At 57.5% G+C, this 20,905-nt stretch overlaps 1 protein-coding gene across 2 annotated transcripts in view; it reads right to left on the reverse strand.

Moving 5' to 3' along the window:
• Positions 1 to 925: 925 nt before the first annotated feature.
• WNT7B (Wnt family member 7B) overlaps positions 926 to 20,905 on the reverse strand; it is a 50,047-nt gene continuing 30,067 nt past the window's right edge. For both annotated transcript variants that reach the window (XM_066358662.1, XM_066358661.1), the window contains exons 3-4: positions 9,367 to 9,638; positions 926 to 3,663 (exon numbers count right to left, since the gene is read on the reverse strand). In XM_066358662.1, coding sequence (XP_066214759.1) covers positions 3,184 to 3,663; positions 9,367 to 9,638 — 752 coding nt within the window. In that variant the 3' untranslated portion in view covers positions 926 to 3,183. The remainder of the gene's footprint in view (positions 3,664 to 9,366; positions 9,639 to 20,905) is intronic.

Consider the following 20,905-nt stretch of genomic DNA (forward strand, 5'->3'; position numbering starts at 1 on the left):
GGGCCAACCCAGAGCTCGCCCCCTATGCCTATGATTCGCCCCTATGAGGGGGGGTCAGGAAGCGTTCTCTCCCATCTCTCTCCCACTCTGCACACCCTGGAGGAGCATAGTACCCCTGGAGAGCCTACCTGGTGGCATTTCCACTGGGATCTGGGTCTGAGGCCAGGCTCTGTGGGTGCCCAAGCAGGCACAGTGCAGACGGGGCCTGTTTGATCAGTGGTTCCGCCCAATGCCAGGCTGCTGGGACAGTGGGCAGTGGCCAAACCGGCCCCACCACATGCCTTCCGGCCCTCAGCAGGAATGCCATTCATCCTCCTGGTACATGGTTACCGCAGGCTCAGAGGCCAGGCCTCTGGGGAGAGCAAGGCCTGGTGGCTGCCCAGGGGCCTCAGCTGCCTTCCCACGGCCAGAGAGAGCAAGAATGCCCCAGGGAGGGCCACTTGAGCCAAAACCCATCACACCTAGCTGGATAGACCTACAGGGACCCTGATGCCAGCTGGAGTCAGAAGGGAAGGGAGATAGAGAAAGACAGATGGAGCCAGGGACTCCCAATTCCCCAACCCTCAGGCTCCCCATTCTCCTGAGAACAGCCCCCACCAGCCCCATGAGGCAGCTCCAGCACCAGGCCACGGCCCTTCTTCCTGCAGCCTGAGCCCAGGCTGCACAGGGAGGCAGGCCCTCAGGGTCTATGTCCAGCCCCTATCAGTGGTCCTTCCTGGGTGGGGCAGGCCCAAAGGTACCTGGAAGAAGGTATGACTCAGGGCCCCACCTGGGACCTGGGCCAGGTGTGAGGAGGGCAAGGGGGTGGGGGACATCAACACAGCAATGGCAGAGAGGGGCCAGGAAGTCAGGAGGGCAGGGCCTTGTCCTCAGCGGACAGCGTGTCTCTGCCCCCGGGGGTGTCGCGCGGCTCCGCACACAGTCACATCTTTGATTCCAGCTTTATTGGGGCCATCACTCCCCTACAGGGAGGTTGGACACAACCCGTCAGAAACCCACCTGCTCTCCTGAAGTGGGCACTGCAGGGCCACGCAGCACCTTGGCCACCACCACCCCTGCTCGGGCCACACTGACCCCCCTCTCACCCAGGGGAGGGCCACCGCTGACAGACTGTCGGGGAGGGCAGGTCTCAGCAGGGACACTTGACAGCTGAGGGACAGTGCGCATGACTCGGTGGCATCAGGGGCCCCCCGAGAGTCTGTTTCAAGCAGAAGGAGGAGCTTGTCTCAGGGGACAGCACGTGGCCATCCCCCCTCCCCAGTACCCAGTGTAGGTCACAATAATTTAAAAGACACTATAGACATTTTTGACACTATATAACAATATAAGTTAACCAGGTTCCTTGGCAGAGGGCATTGGGCCTATGGACTTTAGGGATGTCCTGGGACCCAGGGGGAGGGGTGGGGAGGCATTCACGTTGGCCTGGAAGTTCCCAGGACAGCAGCTAATGGAGTGTCCTGTCATCATTGGGGGCACATGGGGTGGACACCAGGGCCCAGACAGTGTCACTGACCCCAGGCTAATGTCCAGCCCACTTGGCTGGTCAGCCACCTGAGGACACATTTCCATGGGTTTCTGCAAGAAAATACCCTAAATGTAGGGCGAGGGTATGTGAGCAGTAGGGAGTGCACCAGAAGTGATCGCACGCCATGCTTCCTGGCAAACCCCTTTCTCCGTGCCTCGGCCACCCAGGGAGGGGTGGGAGTGTTCACAGAGGACACATCCAGCCCCGAGTCCCAGGTTCCTCATCTCTCCCCACCCCACACATGATTTAGAACTGAGCTGGACCACTTTCCACTTCTGTCTTCGAGGTTTTGGGGTGAGTTGGGCTTCAAGGGAGGATCTGCATAGTGTAGGGACCCTGGGTGAGGCGTCTGGTGGGGCACCCTGGCACAGTGACACCCCAGATCTGAGTTTTCTCCACATTGGGATCAGGGTGAAGGGCCAGGGTGGACAAGGAGGCCGCTGACAAACTTTCAAAGGCACCTCTGGTTGGGAGCGGGGTACAGACCCCAGTGAGTCTGGCAGCAGGGAAGGGGAGCAGCTGGATTTCTCAAGGCATGGAGCCACCTCATACCAACCTGAGAGTCCCCAGAGCTCAACCTCCAGGGCCAAGAGCCATGGGTTGGGGGTCAGGACACCCAAGCCAAGGCAGGGACCTCCATTCATGTTCTTGAGGTCTCTGGCTAGTGCTCCCTTCTGGGCCTCAGTGTCCCCATCTATCAAATGAGGCAAACACCCTGAAGTACTCCCTGCCCAACTCTGCCCCTAGCACAGCCCTGTCCTGGGGTCTGGGTGGCTCCAGGGTGGGAGGGGTCTCTGTAAACTGTGAGGTACCAGGCTGGCAAGGGGCTGGGAGGGGCCACAGAACTAGGGAAGGGAGGCAGTACCCCTGGAAACTGATATGGATGACATTTTGATTGGTTTGATATGATTTTCTAAAAGAAGAAAAGGGGGCACCGGAGGTCCCTGTCCAGGGCTGTCCTCAGAGGCCCTGTTGGGGACGTGTCAGTTGTTAAGCCCATGCTCAGATCACCTGGGGACCGCACACACACAGCCACCTGCCCCCAGGCAGGGCCAGGAGAATACAGTGTGCAGGAATGCTCCCATAGGTCCAGGAAAGGGGGCAGGGGGCAGAAGGGGCGCGCTAACACGAAGTACAGAGTTAAGACCGCCTATGCCTTAGTGCTAAGAGTCCTCTTCTGATACTATGAAAACATAAATAATCTTTGTCAACATCTGCCCAGACCGCCCGAGTGCCTGGCGGCTGATGTGGCCTGGGAAACAGTCTCACGTGGGGCTGGCCGGCGTGGCATTTCCGTGTCTGTGCCACCAGGCGGGGGAGGGAGACACTCAGAGTCTTGTCGCTTTGCTTTCCGGGGATTCGTGTGTCCTTGAGGTTCACTTTCCCGGAGAAATGAGAAGGAATTCACAGGGCCCTGTCAAGGACACCTCAGCTGGGCCATGGGCCCTGTTCTGTCACAGGAAGTGACGGGAATGGCAGGAAGGAGCCACCGAGGACAGGAAAAGGGTGACGGGCCCAGTGGGAGCCCTCCGGTGGCCGAAGCCCCGCCTTCTGCAGCCACCTCCGCCCCAGCCGGCCATGCGGAGCAGGGAAGGCGGGGAGCCGGTGTGCAAATGCGGTGGTGGGGCGGCTGCCTGCATGGCCGTGGCCGTGGCCGCTCACTTGCAGGTGAAGACCTCGGTGCGCTCGCTGCAGGTGTTGCACTTGACGAAGCAGCACCAATGGAATTTGCAGTTGCACTGCCAGACCTTGGTGTACTGGTGCGTGTTGTAGCCGCGGCCACAGCACATGGTGTCGCAGCCATCCGCGCCGGGTGAGGTGCGGTTGCACAGGCGGCCCTGTGTGCCCACGCTGCCCGTGGCCGCATCCTCCTCGCAGTAGTTGGGGGACTTCTCGATGTACACCAGGTCCGTCTCCATAGGCTTTTGGTAGCTGCGCAGCTGCTTAATGCGCAGGAAGGTGGGCTGCCGCAGGCGGCTGGCCCGTACCACCTCCACCTGCACGGCTGCATTGTACTTCTCCTTGAGCAGGTGGCCCACCTCGCGGAACTTGGGCAGTGTGGTCCAGCACGTCTTAGTGGTGCAGGAGCCCGACACACCGTGACACTTGCACTCCAGCTTCATACGCTCCTCCAGGACCTGCAGGCAGGTCACAAGCAGGGCTGAAAGTGGTATGCCAGGCCTGGGAGCCTCCCCTCCACCTCTGCCCCCACCACCTCCCCTGATGGGAGCCAGCTCCCCTACACTTCCTGCTGTGTCACCATCAGTCAGTGCCTCCTCCCTGAGCCTCAGTCTCCTCACTGCTAACAGGGGCTGCTAGCCGCAGGTCCCCACTGCGCAGGGCCTTGTGAAGGTCCCATGAGAACATTCAGAACTCGGCGGAGCTGGGCACACACTTATCAAAAGTGCTTCGTAAGTTCTTACAACTCTCAGGGAGCTGGGGTGGGGAAAGTCAATGCACTGCAAAGAAACAGGTTTGTGTGCCATGCCATGCGACTTGCTGCAGGTCACAGGTAGCAGGTAGTGAAGCCAGGCTGGGGGCAGGTGCCTCACAGTGGTACCAGGCCCAGCAACCATAGGTTAAATAACTATGGGACCCCCCCCCCCCCGTCTGTCCCACTCCCTGCCTCCGTGCCTGGTGCAGGGCCAGGCATGCAATCGGCACTTAATAAATGTCTGTCCAGTGAAAGCTTGGCATGCACATGGAGCTCTATGCACCACGTTTGCTGAAGGACAGAGGGGGGCAAACCAGCGGGAGGGGAGCGCATGGGTCAGGAGGCCCAGGCGTGCCGTCTGCTGGGAAGCCGTCCCCGGACTGTGTTGTTCTTTCTCCCCGGCTCCAGGCGGGCCGTGATGGGTGCAGCCTTGTGTTTTCCTTGGGCCTCCCTCCCTGGCCCCGGAAGGCTGATTCCCAGAGCCAGCCCTGACCCCAGGTACTCATTTACCCGGATCGAAAGGGCCCTGCCAACTGGGCTGATTAAAGATGGGAATCATTAGCTGCGGCCCATGGCTGCGGAGGGGCCATTTGTCAGCTGTCCCCACTCCCCTGGACTCACTTCCGTGGCCCAGCCCTGAAGGCACCCGGCTACCCTCTGCTCCGGGGGCCAGAACCCCAGCCCTGGCCCAGATGAGGAGACCTGCAGTGAAGGCAGAGATGGAGAAGGGCAAGAGGACCGTCCCACAGAGCAGTGGCTGCCCCGCCTCGCTTCCTGCCTCGATGACATGGGGCCCTGGACCTTGGTGAGGATGTCCAGGGCTCAGAGTCCAGTGTGGGAAACAGAGGGAACCTGACAGACAAAACAGCCACGTGTAGGGGCTGTGGAAGCCTCGCCCTGCCTAGGCTGAGGGGGCCTGGGGTGGAGGCTCCCTGGAGGAGGAGGTGCACGCACTGTGTGTGTGGAGGAGGAGGTGCACGCACTGTATGTATGGAGGAGGGGTGTACCAGGGGTGCAGCACGAACAAGGGCTGCAGAGCCACCATCACCACAAAAGTAAGATTTGGCCCAAATGAGCATCACATGTGTGCGGGGGGCCATGAGGCTGGCAGCCTGGAGTTTGGGAGGTGGGGTTCTGTGTTCCTGTGTAATGGCATCCCGGGGAATTTTCAGAACTGGAATTATAGGACCATGAGCTGTCTGTGTCTAGGGCACAGGCCAAAAGTCTGGTCTGAGGGTCTGGGTGAAGGGTGGGACTCCTCACCCCCACCCCGGGGTCGGGGGCAGGGAAGCATCTCTGGGCCTCCTCTCTGCCTCCTATCACCCTCCACACTCCTGTCCATCACGGTCAGACATCTTCCCCTCCCTCATCTCTCCCCATGTTCATCTTTGCTTGGACCCTCACCTCTCCTTCACGACTAACTGGCTCTTCAAAGCCTGGAAGCTTCCACAACCCTGGCTACACTGCCCACTGCTATGCCCCTCAGACCAGGAGCTGAGCAGACAGATGCCCCTCTCAGAACCCCTAGACCAGGGAACTGTTCACCCTAGGCTTCCAGCCCAGGAAATCCCTCCTCAGATGGGCCGTGAGGGCCAGAGACCTAGCAGGGCAGTCTAGACTAGAGACTGTGCAGGCCAGGAGGTCCTGGCTTAGTCGCCACCTGCATGTCCACTTCAGCCTGCTGAACAGCTCACTGTGCTACCAGCCTGTACCCCTTCTCTCTGTCCCCATCTCCCTGTCCTTATCAAGGCGAGCAGCCCAGCCCCCACCCACCACCTGGGACCCTGTGTGGCCAGGCCAGTGACAGTCAGCAGATGGAGCCGATTGGGCAGCTATTTGCAGAGCGAGGGGCCGCATCCTCGCTTGGCTGGGTCCCCTGAGCCTGAGCCTCTGCTGGGAAGTGATCACAGGATTGAAGAATGTGCCGTTTCTGTCTCCAGTGCCCTCGAGATAAGAGCGACAGCGAAGGTGGCGCCAGCCCGCTGCCCCCGGAGACCACCTGGGAGGGTGCAGAGTGACCCGCCCCACCCAGAGGAGCCGGGGACTGAGTGGGGCCCCTCCCCCAGCCCCACTCTCCCCCACCAGGTTGTGTGGAGGTGGATGGGGGCTCCAGGAAAGAACGGACCTGGGGCTCTTTCTGGAATAAGAGGTGTCCCCCATGCTGGGAGAACTGTTCAGTTATGGTCAGGTGAGGGGCATCACAGGTTGGTGCCCTGAAGTCCCAAAGGGGCCTGGAGTCCAGTGGGAGAGTCAGTGAGCAGGTTTCCAACCCTAGCCTGTCTGACCCTGGCCCACCAGGGTTGCAGTGGACCATGTGCCAGTCCAGGACAGGCTGTATAGTACCCTCTTCCAACACATGTCCACTCGGAACCTCATAATGTGATCTAACTTGGAAGTTGGAACTTTGTAAATGTAATTAAGATAAGACTTGAGATGAGCTCATCTTGAACCAGGATGGGCCCTAAATCCGAGGACACTTGTCCTTATAAGAGACAGAAGAAGAGGAAACACATACTGGAGAGGCCCTGTGAAGATGGAGGCAGAGACTAGATGATGTGACCACAAGCCAAGGACCCCTAGAGCCCCCAGGGTCCAGAAGAGGCAGGAAGGACCCTCCCCTGGAGCCCTCAGAAGGAGCACAGCCTTGCCCACACCTGGGCTTCTGGCTCCAGACTGTGAGAATGGATTTCTGTTGCTTTACACCCCCTAGTTTGTGGGACTTCGTGTCAGTCAGCTTGCTGAACTCCATGGCCCTAAGAACATGGGAGGAGGTGGGGACAGGCTTGCTTGCTCTGCAATGGGGGCCAGCACTGGGTGACTCCTGAAGATCTGGGCTTAGTTCTTATGGAAATATCCAAAGCCACGTGCTACTCCACCTAACAATCACCCTGATGCGCACTGTGTGGCTGGGGAAGAACTCCCACTTCCCAAAGTCACTGTGCTGCCACCACCTTGGCCTCGTCCAAGGCCTCAGACCAGCTCCAGATGGAGGAGCAGCAGGGGGAAGGGAACGAGGTGCCTTATGCCCACCATGCAGATGAAGAGACGGAGGCTCAGATGAGGGACGGGGTAAGCCAGGGCCTCACAGATGGTTAAGGAGAGTGCTGACCCTAGAACCCTGCTGTTGACCAATTATAGCCTGTTCCTGCTGCCGCCCTATCCCCAGTGCCCCCCCCCCCACGGCTGACCCCTCCTCCCTGACAGCCTCCTTCTCCTCAGCCCACAGCTTCCTGCTTCAGGGATTCACCTCAGTGTACCCCCAACCCCCACATGCTGACTTTCCTCCATCCTCATCCCCCTGGCCAGACCTGCACCCCAAACCTAGCCTCCTGGTTCTCCTGCTCCCTATCTCCCCAGGACCCAATCCTGCCTGCTTCCTGTCCAATGCCTTTGTATGACCTGTCAGTCTCCAAGCACCCCTAAGTCCCACACCAAGCCAGCCCTGAGAGTCACACAGGACCTCAGAGCCGAAGCAGACACAACCCTGGCCCTTGAGCTGCTCAGCCTCACTCTCCCTCAGGGACCTGCAATGGCACCTGTGCCCAAAAGGCCAAAATCCAAACTGGTTGTCACAGTCCTTCAGCATAAGGCCCGTTCAATCTGCCAGTCTCTTCATCTGCCCAAACAGCCCGAGCTGGCCTGGTGGCCTTGGTGCACTGTGCATGTGACCTGCGCCCACACCATGCCTTTGCCAGTGTTGGTCCCTCTGCTGGGAGTTTGAGTTGAGTTTCCTTCCCCACGTCTCTGCTGCTCACTCAGACACTTCCCTATGGAGCAGTGACCAGAGCTCAGGACTCAGGGCCACCAGCAGCTCTGGGGACAGTGAAGCCTTCCTCCCAGGGGTATGGGAAAGCCCTTGCTTAGGACCCACGCCACTGCAGAGGCTCAAGGGGCAGTGGTTCCATTGAGAGCTCAGCTATGCCTCCTCCTGCAGAGAGCCTTCTTGATGCGTCACCTTCCTCTGCCCTCCCAGGCACAGATCTCCACCTGTCTGTGCCTAGAGCATGGTGCTACACACGTCTGTGAGCTCCTTGGTGGCAAAGACTGTGTCACTCATTCCTTCTTTCCTTTGTTCAAATTTAATACCCACCTACTGCAGGGCAGCCTCCATATCTACAAGATAAACGTCAAACCCTTGGCCTGGCATTCAAGGCCTGTGCTGGGCCAGCCCCTACTTACTTCTCCAGCCCTGTCTTGCCCACCCTTCCTGCTCCCACCAACCTGAACCTCTTGCAGCTGCACCCTCACCCAAGTGCCAGCTCCTTCTGCCTCTACTTGTCTCAGCTCCGGTGTGTCCTTCAAGGCTCCACTTGGACATTGCCTCCTCCAGGAAGCTTCTGCTCCCCCTCCCGCTGGTCCCTGGGACTCTTGCTTTCTCTGGGTATGGCCTGTGCTCCCTTCTTGTGGACCCCTTTAGTGCTGGGGAGCTCCCATGGACAGGGTCATGTCTTACTCCTCCCTAGTGCCCAGCCTAGCACTGGCACACAGAAGGGGCAAGAAGCGTTCGTTGAGTGAATGAGTGAGCGGTTGGTGGCCTCAGCTATGGTCCCTGGGGCAGGGGCCAATTTCAACTCCTCTCTGCCTGGAAACGCACGTCTCTCCCATGCTGGCAAGGTGCAGCCCCCCGGGGCTGGGGAATCAGACCCGGAGAGTGTTCTGCTCTGCTGCCTGTCCTATCTCTGGCCATCTTGCCGCCATGGTGGCCGCTCCTCCCAGCCCAGCCCAGTATCTGGGGCCCTCATCTCCCTGAGGCAGGGCTGGGCCCGCCCTGACTTCTTCCCCAGTGTGTCCCTGCCCGAAAGTCCTGCACTATCACCCTCCACACAGCACCCATGTCATGCATGAAGCTGGCAGCTCCTCCAGAGCCCCCAGCTCAGTTTCCTCGGCTTCCACCCTTCCCCAGGCTGCTTCTCCCTCCCGAGAACATCCCTTCCTGAGGTCTCTCATGGCAAACTGAGCCAGAGGCCACCTCCTCTGAGAAGCCTTTCCCGGTATGTTGGCATGACATCCTCTAGGACCGTTGTAGAAACATAGGTCTGTGGCCTGGAAGCCTCCCCCAGCCTCTGGGTCCCCAGCCAGGCCTGGCTCCCATCCTGCCTGGAAGCAGGGGCTTGGTCTCATGCCTGCCCCCCATGGCTCCCTGCAGCGGGAAGCCTCCTGCACCTCCTTTTATCTTTCCTCGCCTCAGTTTTATACCTCTGTGATGGGAACAGTAGGACACGCCTCTCAGAGCTGCTGGGAGGGTCACAGGTGACTGTCCTGCCCAGCACCACCCACACCATACCCTCAGGATCCAGGTTCCCAACTCCTTCCCTAGGAGAGGCGCCCAAAGCTCAGGGAGGTCGAGGCCCCGGTGACCCAGCAGCCAGCCCCACCCCACCTAGCAACCGCCCAACGAAGGCCCTACCTTTCTGCCTGCCTCATTGTTGTGCAGGTTCATGAGGCGCCTGGCGTTCTTCTTGATCTCACGTGCGTCCACGAAGCGCCGGGAGAAGTCGATGCCGTAGCGCACGTCCGCGGAGCAGCCGCCCCACTTCCAGCCCTCGGCCTGATTGTAATAGCCCTGCTTCTCGCGGTCGCACCCGCAGTTGCTCAGGTTGCCTTGGCTGCAGGCGGCGGTGACCGCGTGGGCCACCCCAGCCGCAGTGATGGCGTACGTGAAGGCGGCCTCACGGCTCCCTGTGGGGAGGGGAAGGTGCAGACGGTGAGCCCCCGCAATTCTCCGAGGCAGATTTAATGGCAGGCGCACCGGGCACACGCCCTGGGCCCGGACTTCTGAAGGGCCCCGCAAAACCCCAACTTGACACTTTTTTCTAATGACATCAAGTTTGGTTTCATATGTGCAATTCTAACATTAATAGTGCATAATATTTTTTATTTATTTAAAAATATGGTTAGCATGTATTTTTATTTTCCCTGTCTCTCTCTCTTTTTTTAAGGGGGCCAATACTTTCTCTGCTCCCTGGACCTCAACTGACCTTAATCACCTCTGAGCCTGAGAGAACCTACCTTGCAGAGCTGTGCCTGGTATATAGTGAGCACTCAGTGCATGCCTCGCCCCTGCCACCAGCATGTGCACACTTCTCTCCCTGTCCCAAGAGCCTAGGCTGGAGGGGCCCAGTTTCCATAACCATGGGAGGCGCCAGGGAGTGGCCTGGTGACAGGGTGGGTGGGGTCTGCACCTCTGGCTTCTCCCCTCCACCAGACTCCTGGCGTTGCTCCTCATGTACCAGCCACTACTACAGTCCTTGTGGGGGCACCCACCAGCCAGGAGATGGGCAAAATCCACGTAGCTCAGAGCTCACCCCGGCCTCTTTGTTGCCGCCTCCCTCTCTCTGACCACCCACTATCACCCTGTCACCAGGTCCTAGCCTCCTGGCCCTCCCTTCTCCAACACTCCACAGCCTGCCTCGAGGGCTCCTGAACTGCGCAGACCTGGGTGCCGGTCCAACTTGCTTCCCTCCCCCGCCAGCCACTATCCAAGTGGGCCCAGAGTACAGTTCTGAGCACCCCTCCCCAGCACCTTCGATGGCTCTCCTCTGCCTAAGCTGGGAAGGGAAGACCAAAACCCTTCCCAAACAGCCCAAACCAGAGTCTGTGCCGATAGTCTGAGCCCAGCTGCCTTTCCCCCAACCCTCTGTCCACCCTCTACCTCAAACAACAACTCTCCTTCCAGTGCTGCTCACATGTCGCTGGAGATGTACCTGGTCTTTCTGGTGGATTTCCCTTCCTCTTCCTGCCCATATCCTAACCGCATTCCAAAGCCAGTATCCATGCCTCTTCCTCCAAGCAGCCTTCCCAGACCACCAACCAGAGTGATCCCTTGCTTCCCGACCTCCCTTAGTGGCAGATCTGACCCCCTCATTGCTCTTGACACTGTTCACCTGGTTAGCCCTGCGCCTGGGACTTCCTGGCTACATGAGGGTCCAAAGACCCCTTAGATGGAAGGGTCCAGTTCTAATTCTTCTTTATTTTCCACAGCCCCTGGCTAGGCCCTATACACCCTGCCATCCTGGTCCTAGTCTTTCGGACCCTTCTCACCTTGCCCATGAGCATGGAGGCTCCATGTGGGCCATAGCCAGATCTGTGTGGTCCCCAGCACCTGGCATTGTAGGCAGAGAGCTCAGTGAGCTCTGAGGAGCCAGACTCTCACTGCCTAAGAATTATGGGGCAGGGCCCAGCTTCAGTACCGGGAGGGACCGCTGCGGATCCACAGCCCTATCCTTAAACAAGCCCCATTCCTGTGTCCGTGACTGCCAGTGAGCCCCTCCTCTTTCCTGCCTGCTTTCCCTGCTGTTGGGGGCTGGGGTGATCCTCCAGACTGAGAGAGGGTCAAGGGTCAAATCAGGTTCATTCCACAAACATCCATTGAGCACGGACTGTATGCCCAGCCTGTGCTTGTCACTCGGTATGTGTGCTCTGGGTTCCACCTCCTCTCCTACCAACCGACTTGGAAGCTCACTTAGATGGGGTTCTTGTGCTCCTGGGGGGCTTATCTTGGTGAAGTCCTTGTTCCTTGGGGTGGTCTCATCCTCAGTGGGGTCCCTGTTACCCAAGGGGCTGACTTATGTGGGTCCTTTTTCCTAGAGTTCCTTCTCTCCAGGGTGAAGACCAGGGTGGGACCCACTGGTCTGAGGGGCCCAGCACAGAGGTTCCACTCCCCTGGGGACCTTCCCTTCCCAGCCGGGTCAGTGCACAGCCATCTGGAGACTAGCTGACCCCAGGGGTTCTGCTCCCCTGGCACTACTCCATAAAGAGCCCTCTTTCAGCACAGTGAGTGGCTCTCTGAGGGGCACAGAGGTGTACCAGTCCCTGTGCCATCGAGGCTGGCTGACCAAGGACTCCTGGCAGACACAGGAACAGGGAAAATATGGGCTCTAAATTAGGTCAATATGATCTGAACGGAAGCCCATTCGGTGTGAAGTAGGTTATTGAACTCCTTGCTTGCGTTGCCCAAGCCCAGCAGAGCCTGCTGACAGGCTCACACATGGACACACACAGGCAGGAGTAATAAAGTAGGTGTGGGATTCCAGGAAAGGATGTGACCACAGAACTCTGCAAGAAGGGGTCACAGGGGGCATGGTACCTCAAAGGTGGCCCTGACCTGCCTCTGTGGGTGGGTAGAGTCTGGGAAGGCTTCCTGGAGGAGGTGATGTCTTAAAGTAAGACTTAACAAGAGTATTTTTAACTCCCTGTGAGTGTGTGTGGTGTTGGAGTGTGTGTGTATGTGTATAGTCTGTACGCATAGTGTGTCTGGTGTGTGTGCACATTCTTGGCCACAAGAACACTGGTGGGAGCTTGGGGGAGACTCGGCTGGCCTCAGAGGAAGCATGTCACAAGCTAGGCACCCAGTGAAAATGGTGGGGGAGTGGGCAGAGAAATCTCAGGTGATTGTGCAGCCCTTCTAAGAGGCCAGGGCAGAGGAGTTAAGAGTCCCCATAACCAAGCCCTGCCTCAGAGGCCTAGAACCTGCTGCTAACCCTCCTCTTCCATAAATGCCCATCCTCCTCACAAGACCCAGATGGGAAACTCCGTCCTGAATCCCCCTCCTGAAGTCCCAAGGCTGGGACTGTGTATTTGAGGGCATTTCATGGAAACCTCCCTCCATCCTTCATTGAGAGTTCCTGCTCCTACCTGGTTATTCCCAGACTCAGCTCAGACTCAGTTACTCATCAGTTACTCACCGGACTGCCACTCCCGCTAATTCCTTTTTTATTTGGTTTTAATGAGCCAAACCCTCTTGTCTCACCATGGAGATACGGGGTGGGGGGTGGGGGAGCAGCTATTGAGAGAGTCGTTGTTTGGGGAGAATCCAGGAATATGCCTTAGGTCCTGGATTGAAGGGTTCCCACGTGCCCACAGTCTGCACACGCATCTTGTTTTATTTGCACGACAGCCACCCAGGGTGGGGGAGGGGACCATTAGCCATTGTACAGACCTAGACACTGGCTTGTGGGGGGCTTCAGAAATTGCCCAGGTCACAGTGTGCCCGGGTGTGAATTGGGGAGAGGGTTCCCTCCCAAAATCACTCTGGGGCATCTGGCCAGTCCCCAGAGAGCTGGCTGCCTGCACGTCTTCCTCCAGGGTGAGCATGAGTGAGCCATTAGGTTTAGAAGGAAGCCTCTCAAACCCATGGGCCTTGCTCAGTAACAGTCTGGCTCCTCAGACTCTGAGAAGACCTTGAGCCCCAGAGGCTTGACCCCACCCACCTACCACTACCTGCAGCCTAACCTGGCCAGGATGAACAGCTGACCCACCTGTGGGCAGGGGCAGCAGCCTCCAGAGCACACCATTCTTCTTAAATAGACTGACAGCCTGTGTCCCTGCTGCCTGCCCTAATGGATGCCAGACCCTTCTCTGCCTGAGACACCTACCCATGTTCCCACATGTCCTCAGCCCACCCAAGCTCTGGACACAGCTGGGACACCCCCGTTCCCAGAAGCCCCTCTGGGCTCTTGCCAGGTGCCCCAGGGGCTACCAGGGTGATGGGCAGGGTCCACATCTGATCCTGTACCCCACGTTGTTTCCCGAGCCCTGAACACAAGCTGGGCTAGGGCTGGGGCTGGAAGCTTTATGCTCATCACCTTCTTTTATCCCCATAACAACCCATGAGCTACATACACCCTCTTGATGAGATCCATGTCACAGATGGGAACACCAAGACTGAGGACAGGAGGGGATTTTCTCCAGGTGGCCGTGGTGGCGGCAGGTGCCATCAATATCTGTGATGATGGGGATAAGGGGTTGACTGAAGGCAACATGGTGGTCTGTGCTGTGTCAGCAGCTGTCCTGGACGCACATTGGACTCAGGTGGCCTAAGGGCCCCTCTTGGGATCCAGAGCCCACCCAGCACAGACCTGCACCCTCAGACACTGAAGCCATGCTGAAACAGGTAAGCAGGCTGCATGGTGGCTGCCCCCACCCCTCAGCCCTGGGAGCCCTGGGTGGGTCCCTGGGCATGCCGGGGTGGTCTGTCTCTGGTGCCCAGCAGGTCAGGTGAGAAGTGTTAGCTCTGAAGGACCTGGCCTGAGGGTTCAGGGAAACAGACAACAGGGTGCTGGATGCTCAGGGAGGCAAGGGACCTGGACTGTCACACCTGTGTGTGTCCCCACGCAGGTCACACACCCTCTTTGAGCCTGTGTCCCCACCAGCCAAGTAGGGCTGGAAATCTCCACCCCACCCCCCAGTCCTGGGAGCAGCTCTGAGAGCAAACAGGGCAATGGGCCTCACCCTCACCAAGTGGGGAGCAGGGCAGGGCTGCCAGGGTCAACCGAGCCAGCACTGGGCCTCCAGGACAGGGATACCTCCTTGTGCTACTCCGGTGCCTCCTCTCTGAGGTAGGCCCGACAGCTGTCCCCAGCCACACCCTCCGTACATATTCTGGGAAAGTCCAGAACATAGAAACAGCAGCTCGCAGAGACCACTGCCTTGTGGGTAAACTGAGACTACCAGGCCCCTTGGGGACTATCCAGCTCTGCTCTCTCTTTCCCGTAGGCTTTTCAAAGTCGAGCCCTCGCTGATCCCGCTGTGCTCAAGGCTCAGAGGACCCCACTCTGCTCCTTGCCCTCGGCAATGCCAACCAGACCCGATACTCCAGGAGAGGGGGTCTTGTCTCCCTGTCTTCCCCTCACCCTGATCCCAAGGAGGATGCTGGGAACCAGGCAGACCTCTGTGAGCAGGTCCTGGTGGGGACAGATGTGCCTGCTGATCAAAGTAGGGGCCTGGGCAGAACAGAGACCCCTTGCCCTCTCAGGGAAGAGATCCGCCCACCCCACCCCCTGCCAGGGGCTCCCATCACTGTCCACTCAAAGCTACTTGCCACTTCCTGGCATCCACAGGGGGCTGGCAGACTATTTTTACAAACCCATAAAAGGCCTAATTGAGCTCCTAATGACCTGAATAACTGCAGGCCTAGGAGGGAGGTGGGAAGACCCCTGGTTCCCTCACAGAAGGGGAGCTGGGGACCTCAGTGCTGAGGAGGGCCTCAGGAGCCACCCAGTATGACCCCCCAAGGAGTCTCAGGCCCAGAGAGGGGCACATGCTGCCCGAGGTCACACAGTGGCTCAGAGAGCGGGGGAGCCCAGGTCTGATATTCTGAAATGACTGAGGGTTGGGGCCACTCATGTTCCCAGAGAGAGGACTCAGAGTCTGACACCTCGAGTTCAAGTCCAGACCCTAAAATTGGCCAATTGGGTGACCTCAGACCAATAAAGGGGCCTTTTTGTGTCTCAGTTTCCCCACCTGCAAAATGAGGAAAATGGCTTTGCTATGGCCAAGTCACCATGCCAGATGGGCCCAGGTGTGGTCCCCAGGGGCAGGCCTGGCCCAACAAAGAGGGTGGCTGAACTGAGCTTCACGCCCACACATGTGGCACACACTGCACATGGGCTCTTCATGTGTGTAGACCTCTACATGTGTCCCCATGCACCTGTGCTTGTGGCCAACACCGTTCAATTCACCCTACCTCTCTGCCCAGCTGTACTTGCCTCTTTCTTTGTTGTTCATTTGTTTGTTTGTTTTTTTAAAGTGGCATTTTCAGCCTTGGCTGGGTAGCCCAGTGGATAAAGCGTCAACCTGGTGCCCCTGAGGTCGCTGGTTAGATCCCCAGTCAGGACACATAAAGAAACAATCAATGAGTCTACCAGTAAATGGAACAACTCAGTGAAAAAATGAGTTGACGCTTCTCTCTCTCTCTCGCCCCACACAACCTTTCTCTCTCCCCTTCTCTCCCTCTTCTTTCTCAAATCAGTGGGGGGGGAGTTTTAAAGGCAATTTTTATAATTCAATAATAAAAAAGCAAATAACTCAATTAAAATTAGGAGCAGAACCTGAATCGACACTTCTCCAAAGAAGAAATACAAATGGACAAAAAGCACATGACAAGATGCTCAACCCTACTAGCCATCAGGGAATTGCAAATCAAAACCACCATGAGACAGCATTTCACCCCCACAGGGAAGGCCAAAAGGAAAGGACAGACAGTAAGAAGCATCGGTGGGGAGGTGGCAAAGTCAGAACCTTCACACCCTGCCTGGGGAGGTCGCATGGGACCCACTGCTGAGCAGCTCAGCAGGTCCTCAAAATGTGAAGCGTAGTTAGTCACCATGTGACCCAGCAACCCCTCCTGGGCATATACTCAGGGAAATGAACACGTGTCCACAAACAACCTGTACATGAACACTCACAGCAGCACTAGTCACAAGAGCCAAGAGGTGGAAACATCCCAAAGGTACATAGACAGAAGAATGGATAAAGAAAATGTGGTCCATTCATACAAGGGCATAGTATTCAGCCATCAAAAGGAATGAAATTCTGATACAGGCTGCAACAGGAATTACCTTGAAAACATGGTCACTGAAAGATGCCATACGACACACAGAAGACCACATGTTATACATCTCATTGATACGAAATGTTGGGAATAGGTAAACCCTTAGGCAGAAAGCAGATGGGCATTGCCAAGGACTCAGGGGACTGAGGGTGATAGCTAGGGGGTGCAGGGGTTCTTTCAAAGGTGATGAAAATATTCTAAAACGGACCGTGGTAATGGTAGCACACTCTGTGATACACTAAAAACCGCGGAATCGTACGCTTTAAACCAGGGGTCTCAAACTCAACTCAGCATGTGGGCCACAGAGCAAGATCACAGCCGTTCGGCGGGCCGGGCCGCACTAGGTCTACAAAAGGCAACTGTTACGCAACACTTTTCTCACTGCAGTTGAAAACAAAAAAAAAATCAGTACAAAATTGTTCGGCGGGCCGCGAGTTTGAGACCCCTGCTTTAAACAGATGAGCTGGCCCTGGCCGGTTGGCTCAGCGGTAGAGCGTCGGCCTAGCGTGCGGAGGACCCGGGTTCGATTCCCGGCCAGGGCACACAGGAGAAGCGCCCATTTGCTTCTCCACCCCTCCGCCGCACTTTCCTCTCTGTCTCTCTCTTCCCCTCCCGCAGCCAAGGCTCCATTGGAGCAAAGATGGCCCGGGCGCTGGGCATGGCTCTGTGGCCTCTGCCTCAGGCGCTAGAGTGGCTCTGGTCGCAATATGGCGACGCCCAGGATGGGCAGAGCACCGCCCCCTGGGGGGCAGAGCACCGCCCCTGGTGGGTGTGCCGGGTGGATCCCGGTCGGGCGCATGCGGGAGTCTGTCTGACTGTCTCTCCCTGTTTCCAGCTTCAGAAAAATGAAAAAAAAATAAATAAATAAATAAACAGATGAGCTGTACAGTGTGCGAATTACCATATTCCCCATGTATAAGACACTCCCATATATAAGATGCACCTTAATTTTGGGGCCCAAAATTTGAAAAAAAAAAGTATTACATAAAGTTATTGAACTCAAGTTTTATTCATCATAAAATTCATACAACTCCTCATCACTGTCAAAACTCCCATCCATTAGCTTGTCCTCATCTGTGTCTGATGATGAATCACTGTCTTCAACAATGAGCGCAAAACCAAGCACAAAAAAGTGGAAAATGCAAGTAAAAAAAAAATCTACAACCACTGTATAAGACACATGCAGTTTTTAGACAACAAATATTTCAGGGGGGGGGGGGAGGAAATGGTGCGTCTTATACATGGGGAAATACAGCATATCTCAGTAAAGCCCTTATAAAGACATGGCACATGATGGTCTTTAGTGCACTGCATACAATTTGTCCTACTTGATTTAAACCCTCAGAGAGGCCTCACTTCCCAGGATGCTCAGCATAGAGGAGGCAGGGACTGACACAAGGTCACATGGCATGCCAGCCACAAAGCTGATATATGACCCAGGACCCCAAAGTCTGTGTTCAAACCACTTACCACCTACCAGGACATGGAACACACACAGTCCTGTCTCCCACCTCACAACCAGGCCTGGGCCCCGGCCTGCCTGTATGCTCTTTCTCACCCCTTCCTTTCCCCACTCACTCTGCTACCATCCAAATGTCTCCCTAGCACCAAGCATAGCCCACTCCACCCCCGACCAAACCCCAGAGTCCCAGTGGTGAGCCCTTTAGCCCCACCCATCCCAAGCTCAAGATCAAGCACATAGCAGGGCAAGACTGACCTACTGCTGCCCAGGGGTCTATGCGCTGAGAGGGGGTTCATAGGGAATTCAGGCACATGGCCACAGTCACAACCATGAGAGGTTGGAGGGACTGGGGCAGAGGGTGACCAGGGAGGGCCCCTTCAGGAAGGGACACTGAATGTGGGTTCTGAATGATGAGAGAAGTGAGCCATGCACAGGCACAGGGAACAGTGTTCAGGCGGAGGGAACAGCAATGCTAAGGCCCCAAGGAGGGCAAGCATTGCATACACACACACAAACATGTACAGCACAGAGAGCCCGTGTGTTGTGTGTGTCACATGTTCAGCCACCATCTGTGCAGAGAGCAGCAGATGACACAGTCCCCATGGTGTGGACTTTGAGAGCCCACAGGGAGGGTTTTAGAGCATTCTGGAGGGTGCTGCTGCGACTGACATGGACCCTCAGGCTGATGCTAAGGGCATAGTAGAAGCAGAAGGACCCACTGGAAGGCTGTTACAGGGTCAAGGTAAGAAATGCTGGTAGCCTGGCAGAAAGAGGAGGTAAGGAGTGACCAGGCTTGGGACAGTCTGAGAGTGGAGCCAACAAGACTAGCAAGGGTGGGTCAGGGTTTAAGGGGCCTGGGTGGGGCAGGGTTTAAGGGAAGACAGGCCCAGATGGGCTCCTGGTGTGGAGTCTGGCTGCTACTGAGAGAGGAATGGACAGTATGGACAGGGGCAGCTTTGGAGAAATCAAAGAGTTACCTTGGCTACAGGCAGTTTGGGGTCCTTGGGGGACAGGAGAACGGAGGCAGGGGCAGCTGGACACTCACCCCCAGCCCTGCCTGGTAACCATCACCAGGGGCCAACTCTGATGGGACTGGGACCCTTGGGACCCTGGCCCAGTCTTTCACTCCCTAGGCCTTAGTTTCCCCAGGTGACATGAGGGGTGAGTCCCAGTGTAGTGGGATCCAAGCCTCTTTAGCAGGAAGCATTGGTCAGATGGATCTTCCTGAGAAACAGGTCAGAATGGGGCTGCTGGGGCTGACCTGGAAGAAGGGCAGGGCAGGCCGGGGTTCCTGAGTCCTCCAAGCGCGGCCAGTGGAACACTGCTGGTTAGTGAGCTCCTACCAGCCTAGAAGTGGGGGCAGTATCCTCCCTTCCTCCACACAGCTTATCGGTGGAGAGAGTGAAGCCAGGGAGGCCAGGAGACATCACTAGGCCACACTGGCAGCTCCTGGGGTTACCTGACCAGGCAGGTGCAGTGCCCAAGTGCAGGTTGGGGGGCACAGGAGTGGGGAAGAGAAGCCCAGAGACCCAGGGTAAGGCCAGCGAGCCCGTTCTGGCTGCACACACCCCATCGTGGCCCCTTGGCCTCAGCCTGGTCTCAGTCACAGGGCCTGGGAAAACAACCACCCTCTTGAGCCACCTCCCAGCACACACGAGGCTCCGGTGGGGGTTCCGAGGTAAAGCAGGGAGGTGGAGGCAGGGGCAGCGGGACTCAAGCGAGCCCAGAGATGCTCCAGGCCCCGAGAGGCCCCAAATCCCTCTTCTTGCATTTGAAGAATCGCCAGCCCGGAGCCCTGGCCACTGGAACCAGTCGGTCTTTGCCCATTAATGGCTGATGCTACACCTGCTAAAGGGGGAGAGTACAACAGCACCAGGCCGCAGGGCCCCTGCAGTGTGAGCGAGTTAGAGCAATGAGGGCTCAGGACGCCGGGATGCTGGGTGTGCAGGATGCAGGTGGGCTGCCTTTATCCCCCAGATCTGAGCTGACCTCGACTCTGGGCCTGGGGCAGGCGCGTGGGTGAGCAAAGACCGCGCTTATACTGTGTGTGCACATACGTGTACTTGTGTCTCTGGGTGCTGCCTCTGTGTGCCTTCCTCCGTATGTCTCTGTCTATCCTTCCCTCTCGGTTTCCGACTCTCCCTCTATGTCCCTCCAGCCCCGCCCCAGCCCCCACCCAGCTCAGCTCCAGCTGAGTCAGTGTCTCCACACTAAGCTCTCCCTGCCGTTGTCATAAACAGAGTATTGGAAAGACTCATGCCAGGTCCGAACACGCCGGTGTGTCCGCACCCCAGGCCTTTGTTCTGACCCAGTGGGTCCCTCACATGCCGTGCGCAGCCCTGCAGGTGGGTCGTGCTCCAACTGGGCGTGGGGAGCACCAGTCCCGAAGTGGGCAGAGACTGGCCCGAGGCTACACGGTTTGGGGCAACATGAGCTGGAGCCCCGGGTCAGTGTCCTGAGCTGGGCTGGTGTTCTAGGGACTTCCACCCCTACCCCACGGCTCTGGTAGAGGCTGGGAAGTCTCCTCCTGCAACCCTGGCTTCCAGCAGCCTCTCTTGTTAGGAAGCTCAGCCTGCCCTCGTGAACACTCCCTATCTGGTCTTCCAGCAAAATTAATGGCTGCCTGTGTGTGGGGACAGTATGGCACAGGGCCCCTTCCTCCCCTGGCCTATGGTTCCGGGCACCTGGGCCCCCTCCAGGTGCAGCACTGGTCCACTGGGTTCAAATCTCGAGCTCCCACTGGAGTGTGCCCAGGGATGAGGCATTAACCTCTCGTGAGCCTCAGTCTCTCCACCTGTGAGGTATGGACACTAGAACCTGGACTGAGTGACGTCCATGTAAGTGGGCCCTGGGAGATGGCAGCAGTCACAAAGGAAATAATCCTGAAAATGGTGGCGGGAGGAGTCGGCTTGGAGACTGGCTGCGGTCGGGCTGGGCCTTGCCCTGAGGGTGCAGGCCCACCCCACCCTGTACTCTGTGTCCTTGGTAGACCAGAGCCTAGATCTTGGACACCCTGTCCATGGAACTTCTCGTTCAGTGTGGGCACTGAAGCGGCAAGAGCCTCCCTGCCCTCCCATTCTGAGGAGAGACCCCATGTCCTGGTAGAATCTGCACCCCAGCCTCAGCCCCTGCTATGAATGGGTAGGCTGAGGC

Source organism: Saccopteryx leptura, chromosome 1 (genome assembly GCF_036850995.1).
Source record: "Saccopteryx leptura isolate mSacLep1 chromosome 1, mSacLep1_pri_phased_curated, whole genome shotgun sequence".
In the NCBI taxonomy this organism is placed as follows: domain Eukaryota; kingdom Metazoa; phylum Chordata; class Mammalia; order Chiroptera; family Emballonuridae; genus Saccopteryx; species Saccopteryx leptura.